Source organism: Macaca thibetana, chromosome 1 (genome assembly GCF_024542745.1).
Source record: "Macaca thibetana thibetana isolate TM-01 chromosome 1, ASM2454274v1, whole genome shotgun sequence".
Lineage (NCBI taxonomy): Eukaryota > Metazoa > Chordata > Mammalia > Primates > Cercopithecidae > Macaca > Macaca thibetana.
The window spans coordinates 53785013-53799386 of record NC_065578.1 but is presented as its reverse complement, the minus strand read 5'-3'; the positions used below and the strand labels follow the sequence as shown (position 1 = coordinate 53799386).

The 14374-nt window shown below is 49.1% G+C and overlaps 1 protein-coding gene across 2 annotated transcripts in view; it reads right to left on the bottom strand.

The window, feature by feature from the left end:
• ACOT11 (acyl-CoA thioesterase 11) overlaps positions 1 to 13886 on the bottom strand; it is a 61774-nt gene extending 47888 nt beyond the window's left edge. Inside the window, exon 1 of one of the 2 annotated variants that reach the window (XM_050803110.1) lies at positions 13678 to 13886. In XM_050803110.1, the coding sequence (XP_050659067.1) occupies positions 13678 to 13710 (33 nt within the window). In that variant the 5' untranslated portion in view covers positions 13711 to 13886. The remainder of the gene's footprint in view (positions 1 to 13677) is intronic. The other variant, XM_050803114.1, reaches the window with a different exon arrangement.
• Positions 13887 to 14374: the final 488 nt, after the last annotated feature.

Genomic DNA, 14374 nt, shown 5'->3' with positions numbered 1-14374 from the left:
CATTATATAAAATTGCTTTGTATCCATAACACCATTCATCCTCACCAAAACCCTGTGAGGGACAATTATTCCTCCTGCACAGAAAAGGGAACTGAGGCTTGGGTTCTAAAAGACTTGTCTAATGGCACTCTGCCAGTGAGCGATAGAGCTGAGATTTTGCTTTTCTCAATACCAAAGCCATTTCTACTCACTGGGCTGCCTCTCCAAAAGTTGCTTAAACTGGGTGCAGTGGCTCACACCTATAATCCCAGCACTTTCAGAGGTCAAGGCAGAAGGATCACTTGAAGCCAGGAATTCAAGACCAGCCTGGGCAACATGGTGAAATCCCATTCTGGAATACATTTTTTAAAAATTAGCCAAGCAGCCGGGCACGGCTCGCACCTGTAATCCCAGTGCTTTGGGAGGCCAAGGTGGGCAGATTGCCTGAGGTCAGGAGTTCGAGACCAGCCTGGCCAACATGGTGAAACCCCGTCTCTACTAAAAATACAAACAATTAGCCAGGCATGGTGGCAGGCACCTGTAATCTCATCTACTCAGGAGGCTGAGGAAGGAGAATTGCTTGAACCCAGGAGGCAGAGGTTGCAGTGAGCCAAGATCGGGCCATTGCACTCCAGCCTGGGCAACAGAGCGAAACTCTGTCTCAAAAAAAAAAGAGAAAAAGTAGACAAGCATAGTTGACACATTGTTCTTTTGGTTGCTAGGTCAGGTGTACCAGTTACTTGGGAGCCTGAGAGGGGAAGCTACAGCAGGAAGATCACCTGAGCCCAGGAATTCAAGGCTGCAGTGAGCTATGATCACACTACTGCACTCCAGCCTGCACAACACAGCGAGACCTCGTCTTGGGAAAACAAAAACAGATGCTTAATAATTCATGTCCACTGATAATAATTGGTTAATGCATCATTTGCTGAGGACAAATTATTACTACTGAAGAAGCACTAGGCAGGATATACATATTACATGGCCAAGGGGGTCAAGGAGGGTGCCCTTAACTCCCTCATTTCTCTGTGGACCTGGCACATCTCTCACATACAGGTGCCTCTGCCTGGATCATTCTTCCAAACCCAGAAAAGCTTTTAGGGCTGACCTAACCCATAATCTCCTCCAGGGAGCCCACCCTGACCACTGAGCTGGTGAGGGGCTATCTTGGTGCTTCCCTCTGTCACATCCTGGCCGTGCTGTGCTGCCATAGTAGGTTTGTATCTCCCTCTGTCTCTCCATCAACCTGAGGGCATCTAAGGACAGGTCTAGTGTGGCTCATCCCTGTGTCCCCAAAGTGTCAGACTGTGGTCTGCCCCAGTCCGTCACTGCCCCAATGTCACCTCCAACCTGCAAGGCTGCCCCTGGGAATGGCAGGAGCACACAGGCCTGCAGCCAGGGAGCTGGCAGAGGACCCAACCAGCAGCACCATCTGTCCCTGGAGCCACGAGACAGAGCAGGCATAAGGCAGAGGTGTCAGTTCCTTGGCTCAGCCAGGTCAGCCCAGGACAAGGAGAGGAGCTTCAGCACCCAGGGCCCCTGCCCAGCTGGGGCGTGGGGTCAGACAAGGCTTTGAATTCTCTAATTAGATCACAGTAGCTTAATACCAGAGCCTTGGTTTTCTAACCTGTAAAGCCAGATAAATACCAGAAGCCTTGCAAAGCTGTTGGGAAGTTTAAATATGCCCAACACTTAGTAGGTCCGCAACAGAAAAGTTTGCTTTCACCATCTCATCTGACCAACTGACCCTGCCATTGAACCACTGAGAAAACTGAGGTTCACATGAGATGGAAAAAAAAGAAAGAAAGAAAGGAAGAAAGAAAAAATATTCACCATGGCCAATTATGTGCCAAGTTCTCCATTTTTCCAACATCTCTAATCCTGCCAACAATTTGGCATGATCTGCAGGAAGAGAACTGGTTCATATTAGGAAACTGATGCCCACAGAGATGAGGTGAGTTAGTGCCTCTAAGGCAGCACCCTTTTCATCGTCAGGCTGAGTGACGAGCAGCTCTCCGAAGGCTCCCGGGATGCCAGCTTGGCCCCGCTCCAGCCCAGGCACAGGTGAGGGGCAGTGGGCAGCCTCCTTCGACGCTGAGGTGTGTGGGGTGGGGTCAGCTCAGCCTGGGGCCCTCAATCTACACTGTCAGTGTGCGAGGGTGGGCAGAGGAGGCTGGGATGGGGTGGGTCCACATGTAACAGTGAGGCCACATTCTGGGTGCACAGAAGTTCCAGATGCCCCCTAGCCAAGACAAGGGCTGGAAAGGGGGACTCAGTCTAGCAGATGAGAGCTCTGGGTCTCTCGCCAGGTGTGTGAGCCCAGGCACATCACCTCACTTCTCTGTGCCTCGTCTCTCACGGGGGCTGAGCCTTTCACCCACCTCCCTGTTGTGAGGAGTCAGGGTGAATGGGGAGGCAGCTGAGACCTTCAAGGTGCTGGCCATACAGAGAAGAGGAACCACGATGATGTGTTTCCCTGGGTCGCTGAGCCCAGCACGCAGGGACTGCATACCTTGGCACTAAGCCTGGGGACCAGAGAGCCCTCATGGCTCTCACAGTCAGGTAGGCAGGACAACATGACTCACAGCGCTCAAAAGCCCAAACTTAGCCTACGAGGCCTGGACCCCCAGCCTGCAGGTCCTGGAAGCCTCCCCTCAGCCTCTTCCAACTGTTCCCTTTGCTTCCTCCACTCCAAGTGGAGTGAGGAGTCAGCAGCAGGGGCTGCTGGGCCCCTATTCAGTTGATCAGATGCACCAAGCTCGCCCCAACCTTGGAGCTTGCAAATGGATGCTGTTCCCCTTGCCTGGAATGCTCTTCCCCCAGATCGTCCCGAGGCTGCCTTCTCAGCTGCTAGGTTTCTGCTCAGCTGTCGTCTGCTCAGAGAGCTCCCCCCTGGCCCCTCATCATTCTCTCACAGTTCCCTGTTCTCCAGACAGTCTAAATTTAATCCCAGCAATGCTACTTACTAGCTGTGCGACCTCAGGCAACTTACTTAACCTGTCTGTCTCAGTTTCATCTTTAACACAGACACAATTATCTACTTCACAGAGTTGTTATAAGGAATAATGAGTTAATGCAGGCATGGCATACAGCTAGCACTTGTATGGCATTTACTCTTATTACTACTATTCACAGCATTTATTGCAGATTTTCAGCATTGTTTATTTGAATACCTTCTCCCTATCTCCCCTGCACTAGCTGTCAGCTCCAGGAGACAGGCTGCATCATCGGCCACAGCATACCCGGCACCTGCTACCTATTAATCCCCCGGTACAGTAAGTACCTGTGGAGGGAACAAGTGAAGCATGTACACCATCCTGAGGAGACGTCATCAACTATAGGGACAGGCAAGATGAGGATTCAAAGGGGAAATGATAGCTGAGCTGGCTTTTGAAGGATGAAGAAGAGTCCTCCACTGAACAGGGAAAAGTTGGAAGCTTTTCATCTCAGATGTGGAATAAAACAAAGATGCCCACTTTCACCACTTATATCCAGCATAATACTGGAAGTCCTAGCCAGAGCAATTAGGCAAGAGAGAGAAATAAAGGGCATCCAAATTGGAAAGCAGGAATTTAAATTGTCCCGGTTTGCAGATGTCATAATCCTATACACAGAAAACCCTAAATCCTCCACTAAAACACTGGTAGGAATAATAAATTCAGTAAAGTTTCAGGATCAAAATCAACATACAAAAGTCAGTAGTCTTTGTTTTTTTTTTTTTTTTTTTGAGACGGAGTCTCGCTCTGTCGCCCAGGCTGGAGTGCAGTGGCTAGATCTCAGCTCACTGCAAGCTCCGCCTCCCAGGTTTATGCCATTCTCCTGCCTCAGCCTCCCGAGCAGCTGGGACTGCAGGTGCCCACCACCTCGCCCGGCTAGTTTTTTGTATTTTTTAGTAGAGACGGGGTTTCACCATGTTAGCCAGGATGGTCTCAATCTCCTGACCTCGTGATCCGCCCGTCTCGGCCTCCCAAAGTGCTGGGATTACAGGCTTGAGCCACGGCGCCCGGCCAGTAGTCTTTCTATATACTAATAGCAAACTATCTAAAAAAGAAAATCTAGAAAACAATCCCATTGACAATAGCTACCAAAAATAAAATAAAATGAAATAAAATAAAATACCTGAAGGTAAGTTTAACCAAAGAGGTAAAAAGCCAGGAGTGGTGGCTCATGCCTGTAATTCCAGCTACTCAGGAGGCTGAGGTGGGAGGATTGCTGAGCCCAAGAGTATGAGACTAGCCTGGGCAACATACAAAACTCCATCTCTTTAAAAAAAAATTTTTTTTTCAGTGCTCACATGGGTAGATAAAGAATTCTAATTTTCTTTTTTTTCTTTTTTTTTTTGAGACAGAGTATTGCTCTGTCGCCCAGGCTAAAGTGCAGTGGCGCGATCTCGGCTCACTGCAACCTCTGCCTCCCGGGTTCAAGCAATTCTCCTGCCTCAGCCTCCTGAGTAGCTGGGATTACAGGTACGCACCACCATGCCCAGCTAATTTTTGTATTTTTAGTAGAGACAGGATTTCACCATGTTGACCAGACTGGTCTCAAACTCCTGACCTTGTAATCCACCCACCTAGGCCTCCCAAAATGCCAGGATTACAGGCGTCAGCCACCACCACCGGCCTAAGTATAAATTTTTTTAAATTTTTTTAAATAAAAAAAAAATCAGCCAGTTGTGGTGGCACATGCCTGTAGTCTCAGCTACTTGGGAGGCTGAGGCAGGAGTATCATTTGAGCCCAGGAATTCATAGCTGCAGTGAGCTATGATCAGACCACTGTACTCCAACCTGGGCAACAGAGGGAAACACTGTCTCTTAAAAACTAAATAAAGGAGATGAAAGATCTCTACAGTGAAGGCCAGGTACTGTGGCTCACGTCTGAAATCCCGGCACTTTGGGAGGCTGAGGTGGGTGGATCACTTAAGGTCAGGAGTTCGAGACCAGCCTGGCCAATATGGTAAAACCCTGTCTCTACTAAAAATACAAAAATTAGCCAGGCATGGTGGCACACACCTGTAATCTCAGCTACTCGGGGGGTTGAGGCAGGATAATCACTTGAGCCCAGGAGGCAAAGGTTGCAGTGAGCCAAGATTGCCTGGGTGACAGAGTGAGACTCCATCTCAAAAAAAAAAAAAAAAGATCTCTACAATGAAAACTATAAAACATTAATGAAAGAAATTGAAGAAGATATAAATGAAAAGATTCCACATTCATGGATTGGAAGAATTAATGTTAAAATGTCCATACTACTCAAAGCAATCTACAGATTCAATGCAATCCCTATCAAAATGCCAATGACAGTCTTCCCAGAAATAGAAAAAACAAGTCTAAAATTCATATGAAACCACAAAAGACCCCAGATAGCCAAAGCAATCTTGAGCAAAAAGAACAGAGCCAAAGGCATCATACTATACTACCTGATTTCAAAATATACTACAAAGCTACATTAATCAACAGACATATAGATCAATGGAACAGAATAGAGAGCTCCAAAATAAATCTACACATTTACAGCCAACTGATTTTCAACAAAGGTGCCAGAACACACACTGGGGAAGGGACAGTCTATTCAACAATTGATGTTGGGAAAACTGGATACCCACATGTAAAAAATCAAATGAAATGAAATCAAGAACTGAAATCAAACCCTTATCTCTCACTGTATAAAAAATCAACTCAGGCCAGGCGTGGTGGCTCATCCTGTAATCTCAGCACTTTGGGAGGCTGAGGCAGGCAGATCACTCAGTCAAGAGTTCGAGACTAGGCTGGCCAACATGGTGAAATCCCATTTCTACTAAAAATACAAAAGTTAGCTAGGTGTGGTGGCATGTGCCTGTGATCCCAGCTACTCGGGAGGATGAGGCAGCAGGAGAATCGCTTGAACCTGGGAGGCAGAGGTTGCAGTGAGCCGAGATCATGCCACTGCACTCCAGCCTGGGCGACAGAGCGAGACTCCATCTCAAAAAAATAAATAAGAAATAAAAAATAAAAACTCAAAATGAATTAAAGACTTAAATGTACGACCCCCAAACTACAAAATTACTGGAAGAAACATAGGGGAAACAGTTCATGACGTTGTGCTAGGTAAGAATTTTTTGGATAAGGTGTCAAAAGCACAGGCAACAAAAGCAAAAATATATGTGATTTCTTTATACTAAAATAATTCTGCACAGCAAAGGAACCAATCAACAGAGTTAAGAGACAACCTACAGAATGGGAGAAAATATTTACAAACTATACATCTGACAAGGGGTTAACACTCAAAATATACAAAGAAGTAAAACAACTCAATAGCAACAACAACAACAAAAAACTAAAATGGGCGAAAGACCTGAATAGGCATTTCTCAAAGGAAGATACACAAATGTCCACCAGGTATATGAAAAAAATGCTCAACATCACTAATCATCGTGGAAATGCAAATCAAAACCATAATGAAATAGCATCTCACACCTGTCAGAATGGCTACTATCAAAAAACCAGAGCCGGGAGTGGTGGCTCAAGCCTGTAATCCCAGCACTTTTGGAGGCCAAGGCAGGTGGATCACGAGGTCAGGAGTTCAGGACCAGCCTGACCGACATGGTGAAACCCCTTCTCTACTGAAAATACAAAAAATTAGCCAGGCGTGGTGTCACAATGTCTGTAATCCCAGCTACTTGGGAGGCTGAGGCAGGAGAATCACTTGAACCCGGGAGGCAGCAGTTGCAATGAGCCAAGATTGCGCCACTACACTCCAGCCTGGGAGACAGAGCGAGACTCCGTCTCAAAAAACAAACAACAAACAAACAAACAAAAACAGAAGACAATATGTGTTGGCAAGGATTCGGGGAAAAGGCAACCCTTTGACACTGTTGATGGGAGTGTAAATTGGTACAGCCATTATGGAAAACAGTACAGAGGTTCCTCAAAAAGTTAAAAATAGAATTACCATATGATCCAGCAGTCCCACTACTGGGTATATAGCCAAAGGAAATGAAATCAGTATGTTGAAGAGATACCTGCACTCCCATGTTTATTGCAGCACTCTTCACAATAGCCAAGATACAGAACCAACTAAGGGTCCACCAGTGGATGAATGAATTTTTTAAATGTAGTATAAAGCCGGGTGTGGTGGCTCAAACCTGCAATCCCAACACTTTGGGAAGCCAAGGGGAGAGGATAGCTTGAGGCCAGGAGTTCAAGACCAGCCTGGTCAACATAGAGAGAACCCATCTCTACAAAAACTTAAAAAAAAAAAATAGCTGGGCACAGTGGTGCATACCTCTAACACCCAGCTACTCAGGCGGCTGAGGCGGGAGGCTTGCTTGAGCCCAGGAGCTCAAGGCTGCAGTGAGCCACAATTGCACCACTGTATTCCAGCCTGGGTGACAGAGCCAGACTCCATCTCAAAAAAGAAAAAAAAAAAAAAAATATATATATATATATATATATATGTATGTATGTATGTACACACACACACACACACACACTATGGAATACTATTCAGCCATAAAAATAAAATAAAATCCTGCCATTTGCAACTACATGGAGGAACCTGGAGTATGTTATGGTGGGTTTTTTGTTTGTTTGTTTTCTTTTGTTTTGTTTTGTTCTTGTGTGTGACAGGGTCTGGCTCTGTTGCCCAGGCTGGAATGCAGTAACTTCAGCTCACAACAACCTCCACCTGCCAGGCTCAAGCCATCTTCCCACCTCAGCATCCCAAGTAGCTGGGACTAGAGGCGCATGCCACCACACCGGGCGATTTTTGTGGTTTTTGTAGAGATCGGGTTTTGCCATGTTGTCCAGGCTGGCCTCGAAGTCCTGCACTCAAGCGATCCGCCCATCTCAGCCTCCCGAAGTACTGGGATTATGGGCATGAGCCGCCTCCCCGAGTATGTTATGTTAAGTGAAATAAAGGCCAGGCACAGAAAGACAAATACCACATGACCTCACTCAGATGTGAATCTTAAAAAGTTGATTTCAGGCCGGGCGCGGTGGCTCAAGCCTGTAATCCCAGCACTTTGGGAGGCCGAGGCGGGTGGATCACGAGGTCAGGAGATCGAGACTATCCTGGCTAACATGGTGAAACCCCGTCTCTACTAAAAATACAAAAAACTAGCCGGGCGTGGTGGCGGGCGCCTGTAGTCTCAGCTACTTGGGAGGCTGAGGCGGGAGAATGGCGTGAACCCGGGAGGCGGAGCTTGCAGTGAGCCGAGATCACGCCACTGCACTCCAGCCTGGGAGACACAGCGAGACTCTGTCTCAAAAAAAAAAAAAAAAAAAAAAAAAAGTTGATTTCATGGAAATAGAGTATAATGCTGCTTATCAGAGGCAGGGGTTGTTAGCGGGGATGCAGAGATCTTGGTCAGAGGATGCATAATTACACTTAGGAGGAATAAATTTCAAGAGACCTATTATACAGTAAGGTGATATAGTTAATTATAACATATTGTATTCTTGAAAAATGTAGAGTAGATGTTCTGCACTATCACCAAAAAAATGAAAACGATGTGAGGTAATGCATCTATTAGGTTTAATCATTACATAATGTATATATACTTCAAAACATCATTTGTACATGATAAAAACATAGATTGTTATCTGTCCATTTATTTAAAAAAAAATTTTTTTTTGAGACAAAGTCTTGTTCTGTCACCCAGCCTGGAGTGCGGTGGCGCAATCTCAGCTTACTGCAATCTCCACCTCCCAGGTTCAACTGAGCATATCCTGCTTATTTTTGTATTTTTAATAGAGATGGAGTTTCTCCATGTTGGTCAGGCTGGTCTCAAACTCCTGACCTCAAGTAATCCACCCGCCTCGGCCTCCCAAAGTGTTGGGATTATAGGCATGAGCCACCATGCCTGGCCCATTTTAATTTTTTTTTTAATAAGGTAATCATTCGCTTATGCTATGCATATTAAAATAACATTTTGGAGAGAAAAAAAAAAAAAAGAGTCCTCTAAATAAATTAAGAACACTAAAAGTGGGCCGGGCATGGTGGCTCACACCTGTAATCCCAGCACTTTGGGAGGCCAAGGTGGGCGGATCACCTGAGGTCAGGAGTTCGAGACCAGCCTGGCCAACATGGTGAAACCCCATCTCTACTAAAAACACAAAAAATTAGCCAGGTGTGATGGCACCCACCGTAGTCCCAGCTACTCAGGAGGCTGAGGCATGAGAATCGCTTGAACCAGGGAGGCGGAGGTTGCAGTTAGCTGAGATGGCACCACTGTACTTCAGCCCTCCAGCCTGGGCGACAGAGTGAGACTCTGTCTCCAAAAAAAAAAAAAAAAACACTAAGAGTGTCTGCCCATAGCTGAGCCTGGGGTTCACATATGGCTCCTGAACAGGCTGATGCTACACGTTCAAGTCTCACCTCTTCCTCCAGGAAGCCTTCTGGGACCAACTCAATCTGCTTCTGAGCACCCGTGGTCACTCATTCATTCAGCAGTTTTGGGACTCCTTGTATATGATAGGTCCATCATTTTATGTCTAAGGTCTCCCCATCTCCAACACAGAGTAGGGTCCTCAGGAGAGACGGGACCCTGCCTCTCACTGTCAGGATCAACCTCATGGTGGCAGACAAACCCTTCACAAACATTTCACAGCCCCAGGATGTCCAGGCTGGCGAGGACCTCAGGGATCACCCAGCACCCTAAGGACTAGAGAGAGGAACCCCTGGCCAAAGGTCACACAGTGAGCAGTGGGGTGAACATCCAATCATTGTGCCCTGAACCTCCCCACACTCTGAGTTAGACCCCTTATGAAGCTGAGGAGGTTGTGGCGAGCTCTCCAGCTGTCCTCAGGTTCAAGGTAAAGCAGTAGGATTGCATTGTGCGGTTGGAGGTTAATACAAAAATTAGCCAGGCATATTGGTGGGCACCTGTAATCCCAGCTACTCGGGAGGCTACTCGGGAGGCTAGGCAGGAGAATCCCTTGAATCTGGGAGGCGGAGGCTGCAGTGAGCCAAGATTGCACCACCACACTCCAGCCTGGGTGACAGAGTGAGACTCCGTCTTAAACCAAAAACAAAAACAACCAGCCCCATCACCATTTCTGGAGTGAAAAAAGCTTCTGAACCCCACTGAGAGCTGACCTGGGCCAGGCTAGACCTGAGGCTGGGCAGAGGCTCCCAGACCTCCCAGGACCCCTGCCCACCTCCTACAAGGGCTCCAGTTCGTCCCTGCTAGCCCAGAAATGTGAGACTCAGTGCCCAGTGTAGACTGACGTCTTGGATAGGGAAAGGAGAAGAGTTCTCCACGTGGAGAGGCAAGGATTGAAGCAGGACAGGGAGACCTTTCTGGCACCACCACACTGGCACTCAGCAGTTCTCCCAGCCCCGAGCATGGCAGCAGGCTGGCCACTTCATTCAGTCACCCACTCACTTGCTGGGTACCCAGGGACGAGTAGGGACCAGAGCCCTCGAACTCCAATGCTGACTCTGTCTACAGTGCCACAGGACACTGAAAATGGCCCCCAACCATGCAAAGTGGAGTTTGTGGATTATCTGACACCCCCTCTTCTGTTTCCAGTTTAGTCCCTATTAAAGACAGTTTGGTGAGTTTGTTGTTGTTATTGTTGTTGTTGTTTTGAGACCACTCTGTTGCCCAGGCTTGAGTGCAGTGGTGCGAACTCGGTTCACTGCAACCTCTGCCTCCTGGGTTCAAGCGATTCTCCTGCCTCAGTGTCACGAGTAGCTGGGACTATAGGAGCGCGCCACCATGCCCAGCTAATTTTTGTATTTTTGGTAGAGACAGGGTTTCACCATGTTGGCCAGGCTGGTCTCAAATTCCTGGCCTCAAGTGATCTACCCGTCTCGGCCTCCCAAAGTGCTGAGATTACAGGCATGAGTCACCACGCCCGGCTTGGTGGGGCTTTTTGTTTGTTTTTGTTTTTGTTTTGAGACAGGATCGCACTCTGTCATCCAGGCTAGAGTACAGTAGCATGGTCTTGGTTCACTGCAGCCTTCACCTCCCAGGCGGGCTCAAGTGATCCTCCCACCTCAGCCTCCCGAGTAGCTGGGTCCGCAGGTACGTGCCACCATGCCCAGCTTTTTTTTTTTTTTTTTTTTTTTTTTTTTTGTATTTTTGGTAGAGATGGGATTTCACCATGTTGGCCAGGCTGGTCTCAAACTCCTGAGCTCAAGCAATTCACCTGCCTCAGCCTCCCAAAGTACTAGGATGACAGGTGTGAGCCACCATGCCTGGCTAGGGATTGTTTATTTGTTTGCTTGTTTGCTTTTCATTAAAAACAGCTTTGGCACCAAGCCAGAAAATGTTCCTAAACCCTCTTGTATTCCAGAGGAACTAAGGGAATTCGAGAGAAATCCAAAGAGATCCACCATCCAGGCAGTGGTGCAGAGGTGGCAATCAAGGCCAGAGTGTTCTTAGCTGACAGGAGGCCACCTGTGTCCTCAAGAGCCCAACTTCCACCCCCAACACCCACCTCCACCCCCAGACTCAATAGAGGCAGTGCAAGGAAGCTGAATGCCAGCTGGGCTCAGAGTCGGGACATGTGGGTTGGAATCCCACATCTGCGCCTTCCTCTGGCTGAGCCTCAGATTCCTTAAGAGCTCAGACTCTGGGGCCAAACTGCTGGGTTCAGATCCCAGCTCTGCCACTTCCTACCAGTGTGATCTTGAGCAAGTCACTTACCCTCTGTGAGATTCCTTATCTGGGATACAGGGATGATAACTGCACCTACCTCATAGAGAACTGAATGAGTTCATATATGCAAAAAAGCTATGTGAAGATTGGTTACCATTGTTATCTCTGTAAAACAGTGATAATGATATGTCTCTTCCCCAGCGCCTTGCCCCCATTTACTGATGAAGGAAAAAGTCATAAAGGGTTAAATACAACAAGGCATAGGAGAAGATACGAGCAGCCCCTCCCACCTGGGAGACACTCTGCCCTGCACTCAGATGACAAGAGCAAGCGGCCCTGCTACTCAGATCCCACCCTTGGCCTCACTGCTGAAAAGCTGCCTGTCCCCATTCATTCATTAAGCATTCCCTGGCCTCTGGCCACACCCATCCCTGTGCTGGGTACACCAAGAGCAGCCTTGTGTTGCTCCCTGGCTGGTGGGAGGGATGTATGTGCCAGTCTAGCACACAATCCAGTATGAAAACGAGTTAACGCAGAGGCTCGTGGTGCCATGAGAAATCTGGGAAGGACTTCCAGAGGAGGCAGCACCTGAGCTGAGATCTGAGGACTCAGAAGGAACTTGCCAGGGAGACAAGTTTGGGGAGATGCAGGAAGGCTGGGGGTAGCTCCAGCAGAAGACACAGCAAGTACAACATCCCGGAGGAGAGAACAAAGGTGGGACACCGAGGCCACGGAGAGCAGCTTGATATGGCTGAGGCAGAGACAACAGAGGGGTAGGGATGGTGGAAGGAAAATGGAGGTGTGGGCAGGGGCCAGAGTGCCAATATCCCTTTGTCTCAAGTAAGGAATGTGAAAATCATCCTCAGGTAGCTGTCTGAGCAGGTGAGGAGTCAGCACATTTACCTTTTAGAAGCATCCCTCCAGTGTGGAGAGTGGACTGAAAGGGGCTGACATGGGATGGGGCAGCCAGGGGAGACAAGATGCACAGGGTCCGGTTCGGATGCTGAGTTCTGCAGTGGCTGTGCAGATGGAGGGAGGGAACGGATAAGACATTTATTTGTTCCAGCCCCTTTAAAAAAAAAAGGCTTTTCGGCCGGGCGCGGTGGCTCAAGCCTGTAATCCCAGCACTTTGGGAGGCCGAGACAGGCGGATCACGAGGTCAGGAGATCGAGACCATCCTGGCTAACACGGTGAAACCCCGTCTCTACTAAAAAAATACAAAAAACTAGCCGGGCGAGGTGGCGGGCGCCTGTAGTCCCAGCTACTCGGGAGGCTGAGCCAGGAGAATGGCGTGAACCCGGGGGTGGAGCTTGCAGTGAGCTGAGATCTGGCCACTGCGCTCCAGCCTGGGCAACAGAGCGAGACTCCGTCTCAAAAAAATAAATAAATAAATAAATAAAAAGGCTTTTCCTGGAAATATCCTCAGAGGTCAGCCACACTACACCCATTACAACCTCTGGCAGTCTGTCCTGAGTCCATCTCCATACACTCCATCCACTGCCAGGCGCTGCTGGGCACTTAGGTCTGCCGTGTGCCTCCGCACCTAATCTCAGCTCCAAAGTGCAGAGAAAAGTTCTCTTCAAGGTCACTTTGCAGGACAGCTTTCCGCAGCCCTCATGTGATCCTGTGCTTGCTCTCCCAAAGAGGTTCCACTCCCCGAGAACGCCCACCTCACCCCACCACACATACTCACTCCCACACATACCTCACACCCTGTCTCTCCCACCAGCTCTGTAGCTTTGGGGGTCCTGAGCTCTGAGCATGAAGCACCGCAAGGCCATGGAGCTCAGATGTTCCCCAGAAACACGTACAGAACTCTGCAGGGAGAAACATACGCCCACCAAATAGAATTCCAGAGGCCAACACTTGCTGAAGGTGATTCCACTGAGCACAGCCAGCCCGTAGGGGATCTGACAGCCCCTGGGGCCTGTTTGGAGACTGCTGCTGATAATAAACCAGCCCAGGGGCTCTGCGATTTCTCCTTCCAAAAGAGCTAGAAAATGGCCCGTGGAGAGTGTGAGGAGATGCAGAGCGTATGAGTTAAAATGGAAACGTCAATCTCTTTCTGGGTGCCCAGCCTCCAGAGCCCTCCCGCTGCCCCAGCCCACCCTCCATACCCGTCGCAGGTGATTTCCGACATTCTGGATCATCGCGCCGGGTGGCCGGGGAAAGCAGCACCCTCCCAGAGACAAAAGCTGGTCACCTGAGCAACAGCCAGGCCCCACTCCAAATGAAGCCTGTGGGCCTCTCCTGCTCCTCCTCCCCAGCTCCTGCCCGCCCACCAGAGCCAGCTGTTATCACCCCGTGTCCCGCCTCTCTTCAGACTGCCCTCAGCCCCCCTTCTCCTAGGAGCCCTGCACAGAAAGCTCCAGTGCCCGCCTAGCGGAGAAGAAGGACAGGGCTGCCAGCTAGGCCACAGACACGTCAAGGAGCCTGTGCCCGCCCACTGGGCACCCAGCCCCAGTCAAACTCCAGGCACCCCCAATCCCAAAGCCCATCATCCTGCCAACAGTGTCTCTTGGCTCTGTGATCACTCCCAGGGAAGGGGGCTGGCGGGGGGGTCCAGGTCCCTCATCCCAGCCAGCAGATAGGCAAAACAGCCATGAGGCTTCCATCCATCCACAAGGGGTCAGGCTGGAAGGTGGCAGGAGGCCAGGGAGCTGCCAGCAACCTCCCGGAGAGATACCAGACCCACCTGCTAGGATTCTTCACCCTGGGAGCGCTGCCCACCAGCTTCTCAGCTCCAGGCCGCAGGCATCCAGCAGTTGCTGTTTGGGGACAGGACACACCCCTCACTTCCTTTAAATAGGCAGT